Genomic DNA, 18,581 nt, shown 5'->3' with positions numbered 1-18,581 from the left:
CAAGGTGGTTTTTGAATTTTGAATTAAAAAGTATTTTTTGAGGAGGGTAATTAGGTTTCTTTATTTGTTTCATTTATTAAAATGAGGTACTGGGACCTCGTACATGATAAGCATGTGCTCTACCACTGAACTGTACCCTCCTCCACAAGGCAAGTTTTCTTATCCATTATTCTGCAGCTTAGGGGTTCAAATAAATTGGAATTGAAATCCAGATCTTTTGCTCCTACTATTGTACTTTTCTTTATATTCTGCTGAAGGGGGTGGCGGAAAGCAGTTCCTTTTTTCATTTCTTTATTACGCATTTTTGAGCAGTGACTTTGCATCAGGGCCTTGCTAGGTGCTTTGAAACAGAAAACAAGAAATGACCCTTCTCTGCAGGGGCAGGAAGCCTAGACCAAAAGCTGGGTAAAGTGATCCGAGCTACGGTAGCCATGTGCAGGCTCTGAAGGACAAACTGTACCCCTGGATTTGCTTGGGCTTCCCCTGCCTTCTGGCTGGTACACACCAGGTCACCGCAACCCAGAGGCTCACGCAGCCCACAGCACAATATTTACCTCGATCTCCTCTCCCCTCTCGGCAGGGCCTGCAACATGAGCATCCCTGACTACGTGCAGTGTGCTGAGGACTATGAGACTTTTCCCGTGGTGGTCAAACCAGTGGGGATCATCTCAGAGGAGAATTTCTTTTGCATCTATAAGCGAATCTCTTTGGTGAGCCAGATCAGCCCGTGCAGCTCCCAGGGCACACTCTGTATGCACTACAGGCACCACTATGCGCCCAAGAATGGATGGAGCGGCTTCCAGACCCATCTCAAGGTTGTGGGCCTTGCCACCATTACCGACTGCCTCTCGGCCAAGGCCTTTGAGAAGCTCCACGTGCAGAGGAGCTGTATGGCACCATGCTTAATGACTCTCATCTCTTTGTCTTTGTGCTGCATGGGGAGGTAGCTGAGCAGCCGCGCACCGACGTGGCTTTCAATCTACGAGGACTGCAGGGTGGTGGAGAAGAGGATTGAGGACTTCACTGAGTCACTCTTCATCTTGCTCAAGTCTAAGTGGCTGGATGGGGCCCCCGACAACTCTGGGGACAAGATCCCACTCCTCTGCATCCTGTTTGAGAAGGAGGACTTCATGGGACTGGACACAGACAGCAGGTAATTTACCTGGCGGCCCGTCCGCCCTGGTTCTGTGCCAGGTTGCTTCCCTACATCCAGAAAGGGATCAGCAAGAAAGAGGGCTGTCTAGTAGCCAAGGGTGGAGGGAAGTGCAGCCCACCGTTTTAGAGACATTTAAAAGTGAATCTGTCTTTGTTTCAGAGAGATCCTTTTAGTGATAGTGTTAGAGCACTTACTCCTGCTTTTCAGCCAGGACCCTGGTGGGACCCCTGGAGTTGCTGTTCAATAGAGTAGCCACAGCCACTGATGCTAGGAGCACTGGGGAGGAGGCTGGTCTGAGCTGAGATGTGCTGTAGTTCAAATGCACATGAGACGCTGAGGCTTGTCTACTAAAAGCATATAAACTATCTTGTTACTTCCTCTATGGATTACATGTCAAAATGATAGTATTTTACATACAGTAGATTATGTAAGATATGTTCTTAAAATCAGTTTCTAGTACTTGTTTTTTGTTTGTTGGTGTGTTTCTTTGTTTACCGTTTTAAATGTGGCAACTGGGAAACTTTCTTTACATGGCTCTCATTTCATTTCTGTTGGGCAGCCTTTCCTGGGACAGTCTCATCCCTTTGCTTATAGATGAGATGCTGAATCCCGAGAGGCAGAACGAGGCGCTGGTTGAGCTGGCTTGGAGCCAGTGTCTCCTGCCTCCCAGGCTCAGCACCTGTTCGGCTCAGGCACTCTCTTCCTGCCCAACAGCCAGCATGCCATGTTAGGACATCAGAAACACTGCCAGGGACCTCCGAATGAACTCCTTATGCAGGGAAAGGCGTATCACGGAGTATGGGAAAGAGCAGAGAAATCTTCATCCTCACTTTGTCCCTGTGATTAAGTCAACGGCCCCACTTTGCCACGGAATTATAGACGAGCTCTTCTGGGCTGCCTAACCCCGCAACATCTGCTCTGTTTCCTCGTGTATCTATTGTGCTGTCCCTCGGGCAGAAGAGGGTGAGATGCCTTTGCCGAGAGGTGGTCCCCCTTTGCTGGGGAGAGTGACGGAATCTGTGTACCACTGGCCTACGGCCTCGGGCCTTGAGTCTGGAGAGGGCTCATGGCGGACCCACAGGTGATGGTCGGACAACCTGGCACATGCTGCCGGGCCCGCTGTGGGGGCGGTGCTCTGTGATTCTTGAACTTAACTAAGATCAGATTCTACTTTCTGGTTGTTGGTAAGTTGGAGGAGAAGATGCCAGAGAATTGATAAAAAGAATATCCAGAACAGCCCTGTGAGTGATGGGCAAGAGGACCCGATACCCACCTGCATGAGGTGCCTAGCGGGCTCTGGATGAATTTTCTGTTCCTCCCGGACATGCTTAAGAAGGGGAAAGGCATGTCGTGGCCATGATCTGTTCTTGTCCTCACAGGGCCCTGTGATCTACATGCCGGCGCTCCCCATCTGCTCCTTGGAGATGAGGTGTCATGTTTAGGAGCCTGGGCACTGCTGAGGACACAGCAGCCAGCACCGTGCTACACCGGGGCTGGCTCCGTTCACCTCACATGTCACCTCCTGCTGATCCCCCAGGCGTCAGTCAAGGTAGGTGCATCGGTGCAACGTAAGCAGGGACCATGTTCTCCCCCTGGACAGACTGGTGGGTGAGCAGTGGAAGCCTGGAGCCCTGCCCCAGCCCCCAGGCCAGTGCCTCCTCTTTTCTCACAGGAGGCACTGGTGACAGTTTTGCTCAGCAACTGCTTGGCTCTGAGTCTGAGGACCCACCAGAGAATTCCTGCTTTTTTTGCCTTTTGAAGTCTGCCCTTGGGATTTGGCGGAGTAGCTGGATATGTTCTTAGCCCATAGTGGTTGACACAGTCACCATTGTTTACCCAGAACCTCGTGTACCAGGCATGGCTCCCGGCATCAAAATATAGCAGCGCATTAAACCTCCCTCCTGGTGCGTCTGTCTGTTTTGGTACCGTAAGGTCTCAGCCAGCATCTTAACGTCAGTGAGATAACGAGGCCAGTGAGCTCGGGTCAAGCAAGTTCTCCTCCTGTCACTTTTACTGCATTGTTGCTTTTACTATTCCACAGTCATTAATTTTTAAAACAATGCTTTGGTGCAGGAGCAGAGACTAATTCTCTCCTGCTACTCTTGGTGGAAGTGCGTAAAACTGTCCAGCCTGAAATGTGACCACAATTTGTAGCTTAAGACCTGCCTAGACCCATGTATATGGAGTTTTGGTTAGGGGCGCTGACCATGTTGGTGTCCCCCGGCAGCGCCGCTCCCCTCAGGCCTCTGCTTTCCCTGGAGCAGGAGGTGAAGTTGGGTCTCACCATCCCCGCTTCCCTGGCCTCACACACTCACGTAAATTCTTGTACGCGCTGTCAAAGTCATTTTTGTTCTTGTGTGTTTCTAATTTTCTCTTGTTCCTCTTTTCCTTTTTCTTTATTCCTTTTTCCCTTGTACTGCCCTGTGAGCATGTTGTTGCGTCTGAAATTGTGGGCTGTGCACACCGTGCATTGGAAATAGCTAGATCGCCCTCCGTGCTGTCTCCATCGCTTTAAAAAGCAAAAACTTAACAGCTGCCTTGATCCATGTATTATCCTTGTCATCTTTTTATTTTCTAATTTTTTTTTAGCACATCACCCACTGGTGTTTGATACCTCTTAAAATCCTTGCTTTAAGGAACCAGGTTGGTCCTCCTTATATTTGGTGACAAATGCGCCCTTATTAAAATTCTTTGATTGTTTTGAAGAAGTAAGATGCGAATTCATTTATGCGGCTGCTGAGGGATGATTTTCATGGAGTATTTAAACTTGTAAAGTCAAATTCTGCAGCATCTTGCTCGATTCCTGCTTTTACACAAACGTGCTTGGCACTCGGTTCTTGGCTGTCGCTGTGTGACGTGCGTGACGGCGCTGCCTGGCTGGTGGTCACTGGTGAGGAATTGGCAGTCTCGGGGGTGAGCAGCTGTTGGAGGAAGCAGTCACCGTTTTGTTAATTAATTTTTTCTTTTTTTTGCATTTTACTTCCCGTGCCATTTACTTTACTTTGCCTTCACAAAGAGGCAGAAGTTGGTCTAAAATCCATGCCACTCTTTTGTTCCCTTTACGAGGCTAGTTTTTCTGAGTATCAGGACAACAGGCCCTTCTCCTAAGTAGCTGGCTCACCTGGATCTGGTGGACATAGGGACTGCTAAAAGGGACCGTAGCTTCCAAACTGCTCCAGCCAGTGGGCATTCAGAGCCGGGTCTGTGGATTGCCTCAGCAGCCGTGCAGGCCTCCCTGCACCGGCCTTTACTTTTAACCCATGTTGGCAGTAAATATCTGACTCCGTGTCTGTTGCAGCTGACGTCCACCACTGTCGGCCTTGTCGTTAGTTTGCGGTAGTGAGTCTCCAACACCCCAGTCAACTGTGAAGGAAAATGCTTTGGCCGACCTAGGACCTTGGATTCTCACCCCCACCATGGTTCATCTCACCCGGTGGAAGTGTTTGGCCACCACCATCATGCTGAACATGAGGCCTTGTTTCTCTTTTCATGCTCTGGTCCAAATGTAGACACTTCATTTTTCACTGAATTTGTCTCGCTTGAGACAGGAGAAAATATCTGAATGAGTCCATCACATTGTGGGTGGGGAACAGATCAGAAGTAAATGTCGCAAGTAGAAGGAGTCTAGTCTGTCCGGGTTGGCAAATGCAGGCTGGGATCTGTGATGGCCGGGCTATGCCGTGGACACAGGCCTTTACCGTGGCTCCCGAGGGCCCAGGGGTCGGAGTGAGAACAGCCTTGCCTGGGTTCCTCCATCTTCGTCTGCTTACTGGCAAGTGTGTCTGCTAATTAGGAGCTCCCCCACACCTCGGGCCTTTCAAAACTCAGACCACGGGAGAACCTTGAGTCCCTTCTCCTGGGCCTCTTTTGTGAGAATACAGTGCCTTCTGAGGTGACCAGTGGCAGGAGATGCCTCCCCCTCAAGGGAGCACCCTTTGGAGGACTGTGACCCAGTGCACCATTCTCTGAGCTTGTGGGGTTCCGGCCGTGGTCCCTGCAGAACCAGACTTGAGATACGCTTAGTGATGGATATAACAGAACTGATTCCAGGGCAGGGCTTGGGGGAGGGAACAGTGGAAATTGAATGTGAGCTCAAACACATAGGTGGGTGCTGGGATTGTTATGAAAATGGGGTGTCTGGGAGGTACCTGCCAGGAATCGAATTCCAGAGTAAATGGCGGACATGAGGCATTTTTAAGATGCCATTTGTCATCCAAGTTAGGACTTCAAAGAGGCACTCGGGTCTATGGCCCTGGGACTCAGGTGAAGGAGCCGGACTAGAGATACACGTTGGGAGTCGTCATTCTTAGCTGGTGTTCACAGCCACGCATGTGAATTAGATCATCTTGAGAGCTGCAGACTGAGGCTGAGGCGGGGCAGGGCTGTGCCTGGGTTGGAGGAAAGCCCAGACCATGCAGCTTTGGTGTGTCAGTCTGCGGCGTTTGCGATTTTCAGACTAATGCCATTTATCCTTAAGGGGCCGGGGGTTGGGCAGGGCCAGCCAGGAAGAAATCTGAAAGAAGGGTCGTGGCCATGTGTGTGTCTTGAGAAGATGCAGAGTCTGCAGGGTCCGGGAGGGTAGACTACTAAGAAGCTGGAGTTGGAGTGGGGAGAAAGTAGTCACACTCACCTGTGAGGGAGGGAGGGAGTCCTTGGGAGCCGCTACCCTACTGGACTCGCTTTCCAATGAACAGAAGTCAATCAGACAGAGGATCTGAGGTGAGAAGGGATGGGCGCTGGGAGGGGAGCCAACCTGGAGAATGGTGCTTGCAAAGTTCTGGAATAGTCTCCCTGAAAAATTGAGTTAAAAATACCCAGACTCTTAAGAACATTGATAGTGACTGGGGAGGAGGCAGTTGTTTTTCTGGCCTCCTAAGTTTAATGCATGTATCCAGGGATACACAGAAGATTCAGGCAGTCTTTTCCACTGGTTTGATCCTTACCAGGGGGAACAGTGCAAGTTTAAAGGGGGAGAAGGGCAGCGGAGGGAAGCTAGTCAGGCCCCGTGTCAGGTACCAGTCGGCAGCCCTACTTGCGTGTTGCGTTCTCATCCATGCCTCCCAGGTGGGCGGTGGCAGCCCCTTTTTGCGGATTGGGAAGCCGACTCAGAGGGGTTAAGGAATTGGTCCGTTTAGCGGCTAGTCAATGCTGTAGCAGGATTCAAGCAGGGCCTTGTCAGACTTCAAGGGCATGTTCTCTCTACTAACTCCGGTACCTCCCTGTTGTACCTGGATTGGAGAATTGGGTCAGTTTTGGAGCCTTTCACAAAAAATACGATTTAAGTGCCTCAGGACAGTTTCACAAAGCTCAGTGTTCTTTGATGTTTCAGAAGCACCGCAGTGATTTTCGCCCCACAGAGGTAAGGTCTTACTCCTTTGACGATGACGTGGTTGCAAATGACGTACAGGTGCAAAACCAGACTTAGCAGCTTCTGAAGGGAAACTCTCCAGTTCTCCCTTGATCGGCTTTCTTCCACGGGATGTAACTGCTGCAACGTAGGCCTGAGCTTTCCATATTGAGTGAGGGTTTGATATCCAAAGTTAGCATAAAACGGTCAGATGAAGAAAATCGACGTTGACAATTTATTTTTGGGTTACATTAGTGAAGATATTCTATCAGTTAATGACCCATATATCGAATGAAATTGAGTAGAGATCATTGTATTTCTTACTTTCTATTTAGATTTTTCTTACAGAGTAAGGTTGCCTGCTTTGGAACATCAGCTCCACCACCACGGCACCTATTAGTGTTTTGGTGTGATTGCATTTACGCAGTGAATGTAATCTGGGCTTCCTCAGCCCCAAACACTCCAGTGCAGAATCATGGTCTGTAGCCATCTCTTAGTCACGCAAATACTTCTAAAATTTTATGATGCCAGAAAAGAAAGTGGAGGGAGAGAGAGATTGCCTTTATCAAAGTTCCTTTCTATTCTAACTGCAAACTGTTGTTGAACAGCTCTGGTTTCCTTTGGATATGAATATATACATTTCTTTGCATGTAATCTGGGTTTTGGACTAGAACACCAAGCTCTTGCTGTCCACAAGCCACAAAAATAGTAGCCAAATTGCACACGTGTTAAATATTTTATAATTTTTTCTGAGAAAGAATCCTTGAATTTGGGACTTGGGCTGTGATTTTTGCTTTTTGCTTCCCCCACCCCTCTTGTAATCTCTCACTCCTTCCCACGTGGCCCCCAAGAGTTCGTGGTTTCAAAGGAGTGGGCAAACACGCAGTTGGTCACCATGTACTGTTGCTATAGATGGAGCCCTGCCAAGACCTAAAGGACATTATCAGAGAGGACTTCCTGGAAGAAATGGGCTCTACATTCAATCGTGGGGACAGAGTAAGGGTCAGCCAGGAGAAGGAGTCAAGAGTGTGGCTCAGGTGGCAGGTGCAGCCCGGGCAGAGGCCTGGAGGCTTGTGGGGTGGGGACCTGGGGAGAGTGCCCTGTGTGGTCCAGGGTGGAGTGTTCCCCTGCTGGGGAGGACCCTGGAGAGAGCCAGGGGTGAAGGGCTTTGGAAGACGTTGGGTTTAATTTGAACAGACACTGGAGGCAGTGAAGGGTGTCAGCAGGAAGAGACCCTCAGGAAAGGTACTTCTGGTTTTGCTTCTGATATTCTACAGACAGAAGGGTCGGGACGGGCGAGAGCAGATCTGTCTGTCCCTTTGAGACCCACCCCGTCATTCATTTATTCATAACACGTGCACTTCTGTGTGTCTAGGGGAGAGAGTGTGGACCCACATTAGTAAGCAAAATGTATTTGCTTCTTGTGAGCTTAGCAGTGTCAGAAGTTGACTTAGCCTAGAATGTTCTAGGAATAGAGGAACAAGTTGCGGAGGTTGGAGGGAGGGAAGTCTTCCTTGAAAATCAGTCAAAATGAGCCTGGAGGCAAGTGGGAAGTAGGAGCAGGACAGGGGGGACCTGGGAACTGGGGTGAGACTGGGTGAGCAGTGTCGGGGGCGGGGGAAGAATTCCACCAGGGAGCCTCTGAAGGGTTTGAAGTGTGGGTAATGTAATCAAGTTTGTGCTTTGGGAAGCCTGCCGTTGCTCTATGTGTGTGTGTGTGTGTGTAGCGGGGAAGAGGGGGAGGGTGCCACCAACTTGGGGGGCAACTAGAAGACCATTCACAGGCTGGGAGAGGGGCGTCAGGGCTGCTTGGGGACGGCAGGGGCAGTGTGGATGCCGGATTTCCTTATGGGGAGGGCTTGTTATCGGGGTCGCCCGAGAGGCGACTTTTGGCTGGAAGTAAAGAGATGGAGGCTGCCAGGTGGACTTTCCTCTTCTCTCCTTCCCTGCCTTGTGTGATGATCTTAGCTCAGCCAACTTTTGGAACAGAAGAGCTAAGTTCCAGGGTAGCCCAGGACTTTGTTGAGCTCGTTCGAATGAGATCTGATAGGATTTAGATTTCTGTTCAGATCGGAATGTTCACTTAGCTAGAAACCTCCCGTCATTTCGATTTCCATGGGGTATTTATTCTTGATAAAGATTGCTTTCTTGGTGAGAGGAAATTTAACACAGCTGTTGTCTTTCTCAAAAAAAATCATATATTATTAAGAAATTTAATATTCCAAAGAATAGCAAAATTTAAAAATGATAAAGTAAGGCTTTGGTGTAGTTTCTTTGGTTTCTGAGCTAATGTGGAGTTAGAGCCTTTGCATTACTTAATAGCACATCCTTGTCAGTATTTAAAGAGCTGTTAGTGAGCACCCCAGGCCCCAACTCTCAAAACATCATTAATGTTTGCTCTGAAATAGTGATGTCATAAAGGTCTTGTTTGCAGAATTCAAACAGTTTGTTGATATTATGCAGCATAGTTCCATTTATAAAATAATAATAGGTTCAAAATTAAGAAATTGGAAGATAATTGATTTTTTTAAAGCTGAAACATAAACTTTCTTGTGCTAATGTTGCAACTGGAAATTTTGAAAAGAAAAATCCTACTGTAGTATCATCTACGTGGAATACATATATGACTTCCACATTTGAAAAGTAACGGCGCAGTGTTTTTAGAAGTCAGGAGCATTCCAGCTCAGATACTGGCATTGATGGTTGCTGGCTTTCAATGGAAGAGCCTAAATTTGCCTTCTTAGCGTTTTTTGTTGTTTTTGTTGTTGGTTTTTTTTTGTAGTGAGAGGGCTGAGTAGTGCTTTGCCAGCATGATTTTGGGGGAATTTGAGGGCAGATGTCGTGTACCAGCAGTGAGATATTTCCATGCGTTTAATTTTCCGGACATCACCAGGGCACATGTGGGGTTTGTGCATGCAGGCTGGGATGCTGCAGCACTCCCTAATCCATCACCGTTATGTCCTGGAGCTGCTCCGGTTAGTGAATAATTTTCTGTGCCTTGGAGGTAAAGTGGTCTGATGCAGATGATCAGATATATACTTAAAGGGCTATTACTTGAAATAAGAGAAACCTAAAACATGGCTCTAACAATACAGGATGAGGGAGGAGAATTGGCTAAGCTGCGTGCAGTGGGGAGTCTTCTCAGGTGACTCCCACGCCGTGATATCTGGCAATATCCGTCCCAGCCCTGCACGGTTGTCCTGCGGAAGCAAGCATGAACTTTGCTCAGAAACGCACTGAATTTCCTTGCGCCTCTGTTTGTTGGCATTTTTTTTGAAAGCACATCTTGACCTTTGCTTAAATGTCATCCCTGCAAGTCGCCTCTTACACTCAACCTTATGGACCTCGTCCATACATAGTTGCTGAATGGATGAACAGAATGTAGAATCTCCATTTAGTGAAACATTATTCAGACGTAAGAGTGAATATAAAAGTAAAAGAGGAAAATGAAAAAGACCACCTCTTCTGGGAAGTCCACTCTGACTGCTCAACCCGCCCTTTTCCCTTTGAAACACAATCACTTATGCTCCACTCTACTCTTTTTGATATTACTTACAACCCTCTAATAAACTTTAACGTTTTCAAAAAAAAAGGGAGAGATGCTGATACCATTTCAACATGGACGATCCTTGACAACAGCATGTTAAATGAAAGGAAGCAGACACAAACGGCCAGATATTGTTGACTTCAGTGATCTGAAATGCCCAGAATAGGCACATGCAGAGGCGGAGAGCAGGTGAAGTTTGCAAAGGGCTAGGTGGAGGGGGGTTAGGGAGTGACTGCTAGTGACAGGGGTATTGTTTTGGGGTGATGAAGTGTTCTGGAAATAGATGGTGATGAGGGCTGCACAACCGTGAGTGTGCAGAAGATGGCTGAGCTCTGTCTCTGGGAGTGCCTGTGGTTGGGGGCGGCTTTATTTTCTTCTCACCCTGCACTCTGAATAGTCATCTTGTTCAGTGGCCTTTTTACTAGTGTGAGTGGTGAGACTCAGAGACTTTGCAGAGTCTTGTTTCTTTTTTCCCCCATGCTGAGTGTAGGCAAAATAAGTTTAAGCCTGAGAAAGTGCTCCATCTGCAGAAATGTCTTTCAGTTTTGCATGGTGTAAAAATCTTGAGAGATTTTTAATTGTTGAAGACAGTCTGTGGGGGGAAATAGCCCGTGAAGCCTTGGGGAGACCTGGAAAACCGTGCTTCCCTCAATGACACGGGTGGAGTATTCACCCCCGTTCAGGCAGTGAAGGGCCCAGTCCCGTGAGCGGAGTTGACAATCGTGAATATTTATGTGTATCCGCTGCTTCATCTTGGATATTAATTTCAAGCTGAGTCAGTTTGTGGCGGCAGCCTCATCCTACATCAGGAATTTATAGTATCTGCTCTTGAGGTGAAGAACTGACAGACTTTATTATTTAACAGTCTCCCTTGAATTGATATCTCAGATTCCTTTGTCAAAAGCAAAACAGCAGAAATACAGACGTCCTTTAATGCCAATATGACCTGGAAAGGGTTTAGTCTCTCTGCCTCAGTGGCCTTATCTGCGGGTGGGGAAGATGATAACAGTGTTTCCCTCAGAGGGGCTGGTGAAGGGAGAGTGAGGAGCACAAAGGGAGGACTTACACGAGATGCTCATGAATGACCGAAATTAGTGCTCTGAGCCTGGTGAGGCCTCAGGGGCAGAGATGTCAGAACAGAGCATTCCTAGGCAGAGCTAGATCCGTGTTGGCAGCTGTTATGATCAGTATCACAACTGTGGGTTATCACGTAGATTTAAGACTTAGTAATATGAATTCATGAATAATGTTCGAAGACTAGACATCTCAGGTTCAGTTTACATAGTTCTCAAGATTTCCTCTGAGAAATGGATGGTTTTTTCCCCATTTAAATCTGAGATGAGTCTCTAAAAAATTCTGTATTCCTCCATCTTTTTGCTTTAATTCTCCATTTCTTAAAAAAAATGTTTTTAAATTGATTTAGTGGGGACTGAACTGAGGGCCTCATGCATGCTAAGCACATACTCTCCCAAATGAGGTATAATCTCCCTCCTGATTTTTTTTAAACTTTTCTTTCTTAGTATTCAGAGGTTAGAGGCCTCTAATTCTTTTTCTGGAGACTTGTCCATGAACCTGTAAACCTATTATTAATGGACAAAACTTGGTTTTTTAAAAAAATGAATAGAATATTCTGCAATCCATCCAAAAGGAAATGCTCATTGGCTTAAAATGTTTCTCCTTTAAGGTGATTTCTCCTTTTTGGTCTAGCTCAATTTATTAACAGACATCCTCATCATCATAATGACCAAACTCGCTCTGAGTGGACACATACCTAAGGCTAAAATGCTTTCCTCATGTTTTACTTCATAGCAGGTGTTTGACGGTAGGTATCAGTGTCTCCTTTTTTTGCAGCTGAGGGATTGATAGATGGAACAGCTTGTCCCAAATCACACGCAGCTGGCGGTGGCTAGCTCGGTGCTGGAACCCAGGCTGCACAGGATGCATTCCTAATTGCTCCTGTAATCAGCCTCCCATTGAGTGGTTACCCGAACGCCTGTGACTCCATAAATGGCCGATTTTAGCGATCTCAGCCTGATGAGGGCTTCAAAGGGGAGACACCAGTGAGAATGTGAGACAGAGTGGCATAAATTAAAATTGTACATTTTCACAGATGTTTAATTCTCAGGTAGTTGCATAAAAAGTTATTTTTTATGTATTTTAGGGCTCTGTAAGCACTTAAAACAAAACATTAATAATAATTATAGTGCAAAAGAGAAGGGGGCTTTGAAAATCCAACCACTGCTGATGATGTTACTTGTTTTTCTCTAGTGGCCCTTATTGACAGAAATACTTACAAAGACTGAATTGGTTTTATGTAGACTTAATATGGAAGAAAAGATTGTCAGTGAATATTTTAAGAAAATCTTTATTCTTTTCTTTCCTGATGATGTATGTATAAGTTGTTTTCATGGCTTAAGTACGTTTCCTGTTTTGAGAAATTTGAGTAATATCGTTTAACTTGTCTGACTGTGAGAGTTAGTAGCCTTGTATACAAAGAACCCAAGAGGTGCTTAGTAAAAATATGCTGTCACAATGGCAGATATTTTAGAAGGATCAACTCTGAATACTAAAGAGGGTGGCTTATTACTGATGCATATTTAATATGTATGTATATGATATATATGAATATGGCTTAAAGTAACAAGGATTCATTTATTTTTTAGTGCACTATGAAGTTTTAATGAACTCTGTATCATTTTAGTGAGACAGGGACTAGTTAAATTGCCTTAAGCAGACGGCCTTGAAGATTATTTACACAGAATGTGTATTGTTAGAACTCAGATGTCATGTTGCCGTGTAACCATCCACTCAGACATTTAAATTCGTTGGATTCTGACCAGATTCATTAAGTTTAGAAAAATCCACATTGATAATTTTCAGGGAATAAGCTTCTCTCTTTTGTGATTAAAGAAAATTTTGATCTTTTTTCCTGCACTCTTAACAGGTTTAAAATATCAAAACACTGATTTGACATGTAACTTTTTTAATAGAGAGAATAAAGCTCATGCTGTTTTATTATGTAAATAAATGTTTTTGTATTTCAACAAACATATGATTTCCTGGCTTTTTGAGAAGTATGTTGCAAGATACTTAGATAACCTACTTTCGGAAAAATACAGGCGCGACTTTTATGAATATAGGCCTAGTACAGATCTGTTCGTTTTTGCTATAGTGCAAGACATGTGGCCTAGGAGAGATTTGCTACCGATTGCAAGGAGGACACATCCCATGTCTCAGTCTCCCCTCCTGTAAAATGAAGTGGCAGGATTGGATTCTTTCCTCTTCAAAGTTGAGTTTCCATGAGCCTGTGTGTTTTGTTTATATTCAGGAGTATTAGCAATATCAGATTAAATACTGAGTTACCCTCCCTTCCCCCGAAGCAAAGTGCAGTATGTGCTACAGAAGCTTTTAGTTATCTGATTCTCGTTTCTGATCCTATAGGCAATTTTTGTGTTGCATGCTTCTTGGCGACCTGGAAGGCCTTTTTACCCATAGGTGGCGCTTGTTGCACCTTCTTACCGTCTTAATTTTCCTGTTTGTTAAAGAAGGCTTAAACAACGTTATTTTGTTTTGATATCTTTGCTTGATGCTTCAGAATAGCACAATGTCCATTATGTCTGTCTACATGGAAAAATTGTTCTGCTTATATCTTAGTTTTATTCTGTCATCTCGCTGTGAACATCTCAGACTTGCTGTGTAAACAATGGCAAAATCGGACTTTTCTTCCAGTGTTAGAAAACAGTGAGCCGGGAATTTATAAAACAGCTAGTAGCGGCCTCTGGAGCACATTAAAGCTGAAAAGTGTACTGAGTTCCCTGAGTATTGACCCCGCCGCTGTGTGTTAATTGGTGGTAGGAGATTTGGTACATATACGTAGGGGTGTAGTGTTTTGAATTTGGTTTGCGTGCACGCGCTGCCACTGAGCCATGTGAGCCTGAGTCAGTTCGTTCTGAGTTTTTCCCTCGTCTGTGAGATTGGGACGTTGGTATCTGCTTTGTAGAATTGTGAGAATTAGAAATTATGTAAAGTGTTTACCACAGTGGGTATGTCAAGAGGGCTCATAAACTTTAGCTGCTGTTTGGTGTGAAGCCATCATTTTATAGTCTTTGGCAATTACTAAGAAACAGGAAAATAAGGAAAGCTGGTTTTATGCTGAAAGTTATTTGAGGAGGTTCCATAGTTCCTATAACCATAATTAAGCATCAGCAGAGTCAGAACTGTTACACAGTCGCCCTGAACCAACGTTAAGCCACAGAATTTTTTGTTACTTCATATATGTTGGGGCCTAAGGGGATCCAATACTTATATGCATGTTGTCTCCAGCAGCCAACTGAGAGATGACACAAAAGAGTAGGCAGGCAACAAATGTCTTCTTTGTTACTGATGAAGCCACGTTCTCCATGAACTTCAGGGCTGTGGGAAAATGCGTGTCATGATACTGTGTCCCAGAATTAGAGACTCACTCTGTCCCAGGTAGCTCTGGGCCACAGCGAGCCTTCCCTTGAGAGGATCTGCCCCATCATGCACAGTGCTGTCCTGCCATGGAGCTGAGCATCCTGTGTGCTTCCCAAGTGTGGCCAGCACTGGAAGGAAAGGAACGGTTTCACATACCCTGCTTGTCTCTCTGGCCTCACACCTCACTCTGTTAGTGTGATAAAGGCTAGCTGTGGGCCATGGGTCTGTGGTGTGGAGAAGCACTCTCCGTGGCCAAGAGGAGTGGGGAGGAGGCATCCCCTCCCTCAGTTTAAACAGGTGGTGGTATGGAACAGAAGGTTGCTCCCCAAGTGTTTATAAAAGGAGAAATAATGATTTTCTTTTGGACTTAGTCTAGCCAGGAAATATAGAAGATGATTAGAAAGGAGACTTGTAAATCACTTTAATATTAAGTTGACATTTGTTGAGCACCAATAATTTGCTACATTCTTTTCTGAGAGTTTTACAGAAATGAATCCTTCAATCTTCTCATCAATCGAGTAAGGAATGTTTGATTTTTATCATAGTTTTACAGTGTGGAAATTGAGGCACACAGAGGGTAAGTAAGTTGGCCAAGGTCACAGAGCTAGTAAGTGGCAGAGCTGGTATTTAAACCCTGGCTGTCTGGTTTTGAGGCTCCCAGGGATGGGCTTTGGGTGTTTAGAGGTATCTGCATCCCTGGATCTCTGTACCTCTGTGCATCAGTTTGCCCAATAAGGACAGGGAAAGGAGATTTACACAGGTGCTCACAGTCATGTCTCAGCCACTGTCCACGAAGAGTGCACCGTGATTAGCGTTAATTGTTTTCCAGGCAGTAGATCTGTTGGGATAACAGAAATTTAGTCCATTGAATTAATCTAGAAACCATTCCTGTTCTGCTTTGTCCATGGTTGCCATGTCACTGCCTGCCCGTGATTAGGCCGTGGATGAGAAACTGTACTCATGGTTGAACTCTGATATTTCAGTCTTGTTGATAGTTTCACATATTCTGTTACATTAATAAGTTCAGTTTCTGGTTTTCTTGCATCAGTGTCTCGTGAGTTTGGTTAATGTGAAACCAGTCCATGGGAGGCCAGGGGTGCTGACGGTATAATTTCTGAGTACGTTGTGGCACTTCTACACTTGCAGTCCTGACGAGGATGTCCGCCTTCCTCACTGATTTCTCCCAAGAGCAGTGTCCTCTCCCACCCCCTTGTGTGAGGCTGTCAGCTCTCTGAATAGGCCAGTCAGCGGCCAAGTCCACCAATCAGAAAATGATGAAGTACCCGGAAGTGGGTTTAATAGAAGAAAAGGGCTTCCAGGTAGTCCGATGGGCTGTTCGAGTCCATTTGGTGAAAAGCTGTTCACTGTCTGTGGTTGAGCTGATTCTTTGCTGTTGAAAAGTCTGGATTAGATGAAGGGATTTTAAAAGCAGAAAGGAGTGATTTCAGGTGGTACGTCCACACCGGTGAGAAGTGATGGATGACCGCCTGTGTGAGGCATAGACAGAGTCTTACAACCTTCATAAAACAGCTTTAAAAGCTCTTCCATCTGAGTGCACTTCATAAGGTGTCCAGATCATCACTGGTCATGCTGAGAGGGCAAATAACTGATGATGGCATAAAGGACACGGAGGCATCAAAAAGATCTCAGTCATGTTCCCTGTTTAAAGGATGTGGCACAGTGTAATATATTTGAGCTGGTTTTTCACTGAACAATTTTTCGTGTTTTCTGGGACTCCCAGCTCCCGAAGTTTCCACGCAGCTGCATGTCCCCTCAATGCAGCTCTGTCAGCACTTGTCCTGGGCTGACGTGGTGTCACGTGGAGCAGGATGGTCAGTGTCCCTGGCTCCTCCGAGCTCCGTCTCCTCATCCGCTGTGCTGGGCTTCTCATCCGTGTCTACTTAGAAGGGTTGCTGAGAACCACACGTGATGGTTGTCAGGGGTGATTTGTCATTGTCCGTGTGTTTGACATATAGTCAGTATTCGATAGAAACACATGTTTTTTATTATAGTTCTGGCTTCTACATTGCAGTGGTTTTTAGTCTGCATTTTTTTTATAACTTTTTTCTTATTTTTAAATAAGCACTATTTGGGGGGGGGATTACTGGGGATTGAAGCCAGCACAATTTGTGCATGCTAAGCAGGTGCTCTACAACTGAGTAATACCCACCCTCGTCTGCACTTAAAAATAAATATTGCAATACACAAAATAGCTCTTAAACACCATCATGGGACCTATTTTCTGTATAGACAATTGAATACATATGCTATTTCAATAAGAATAAATGTTGAGACATACCTTTCTGAATCTGTTTACTTGTTTAAAAACGATCATATCTAGTGATAAACACGAGTCTTTGATCCAGTACTTCTTAGGGTCTGCTTTGACATCATTGGAAATTACATTCTACAGAGAAGGCAAATTGGGTCTCGTTGATATTTGGATGATTTAGCAGATGATCAATTCTTTCAAAACTTGACAGTTTTGTATTTTAAACTAACTGCAAAGTTATCTTCTAGAAGTTGGAATTCCGAAGCTTGTGAAGTGCTCAGTAATTCAGTGTGTATGTGTTTGTGTCTGTGTGAACGTGTTTGTGTGTGATTTCAGGAAGGTAGAAATAAGTTCCATGTAGCCCTCTGATACCTTCTTCCTCCAGTTCAAGATGTAGGCATATATTTACACAAGTAAATTGATATTCTTTAGTCATTTGACATATTGGTGGGAATACGAGGTCCTCACACTTGTTTCAGAAGGTTTGGGGAGCATCAGGTTTGAAAACAGGAGGGGAAAGAGGCAGGGAGGCCCTTCACACTTTGTGCAGGATTTGAGAAACAGTAGCTTTTCTTTTTTCTTCTAAAGCAAACTGGCGCTGAATTGTAACATACTATTACTCAAAATTGCTTTTCTGATCAGATACAATTGCCTCAGAGTTTTCAAGGCAACATGAATGATGAAATCCGTTTTAGGAGTTATCTTTAAAGTAGTGTTAATTTTCAAGTAAAAGGCTATAGCCTGTTCTTTCTTCGAAGGGTAAAAGACGTTCTCATTGATTCAAGTGCATGATCAATGTGCTTAGTTTCTTTGGGGTTTTTTTCTTTTTTCTTAAGTGCTTGTTTCATTGTGGTTTGAATGAATGTTTAAAATTTCTGAATTTTGTTCTTTAGAACATGCTGATTTATCAGAACTGTTAAAAACCTGATTGATCTTTCGTCTTTGTTTGGAGGGGCACCCTTTTGATTTCTGTTGTCTGTTAAAGAGGGAAATTCTTCCTCTAGCCTGCAGATCATTAAGTGAATGGTTTGCAGTGTGCCTTTAAAATTCTTTGAATGCTTTGAGCATGCTTGTCTAGTGAATTTTGAATTGACTCATAGTATTGACTTTGCTTTGATTCTGTGGCTTTTGCTCCTCTCCACAAGAATTTGAATTCTCTGTTGCATTTTGTATACGTGTTTTTAATAGGGGAAGAAATTTTACATTTTTTACAAAGGTGGGTTTTCCTATCCCCTCTGAATGCCTTCTGTAATTGATACAGCGAAAATCTGTTATTGCAGTGCTTAATTATTTCATAAACTAATTTTTGGCTTAATCAGAATCAATGAGAAAGAGTGATAATAAAAAATATGAAAACCTTCCTTCCTTTGAAGAATAGAAATCAGGTGGTCAGGCTCACGCATGTTTTGTGCTTGACACACTTACTTTCATATCATTGTGTATCATGATTCAGAGATGGGGTTGCTTCAGGTTTTACAGATTTTTGTTTTAACATTTTTGTTGAATTCTTTCTCCAGGCTGATGTTTCCTGTTGGGTTTGTGGAAAGCGTAGAAGGGAAACAAATTCTTTGTTTCAATTTCAGGAGGCCTGAGTTGCTGATGAGAAAAGAGTTGAGGGTGGGCTGAGGAAAAGAATGACACTCCCTCTCCTCCTGGCTGAAACTGATGAACAATGAAATCAATTAAGTGTATCAGTATTTGAACAATAGAATTCAGTGAGCCCAAACTGGCAAGTTATGCCCAATGGAAAGTACTGAATTCACCTGCAGAATTAGGTGCTTTGCCAATTAGAAGCAGCATAGAG

General features: G+C 44.8%; 1 protein-coding gene across 1 annotated transcript in view; it reads left to right on the top strand.

Moving 5' to 3' along the window:
- Nucleotides 1-18,581, top strand: part of LOC141577212 (trafficking protein particle complex subunit 9-like) — a 125,613-nt gene that overhangs the window by 65,178 nt on the left and 41,854 nt on the right. The window contains exons 8-10 of the mRNA XM_074361396.1: nucleotides 581-815; nucleotides 948-1,153; nucleotides 2,536-2,705. Of these exons, the coding sequence (XP_074217497.1) occupies nucleotides 591-815; nucleotides 948-1,153; nucleotides 2,536-2,545 (441 nt within the window). The 5' untranslated portion in view covers nucleotides 581-590 and the 3' untranslated portion in view covers nucleotides 2,546-2,705. The remainder of the gene's footprint in view (nucleotides 1-580; nucleotides 816-947; nucleotides 1,154-2,535; nucleotides 2,706-18,581) is intronic.

This window comes from Camelus bactrianus, chromosome 3 (assembly GCF_048773025.1).
Source record: "Camelus bactrianus isolate YW-2024 breed Bactrian camel chromosome 3, ASM4877302v1, whole genome shotgun sequence".
Taxonomy (NCBI): domain Eukaryota; kingdom Metazoa; phylum Chordata; class Mammalia; order Artiodactyla; family Camelidae; genus Camelus; species Camelus bactrianus.
Note: the sequence above shows the minus strand (reverse complement) of the source record. Positions and strands in the feature narration are given on the sequence as shown.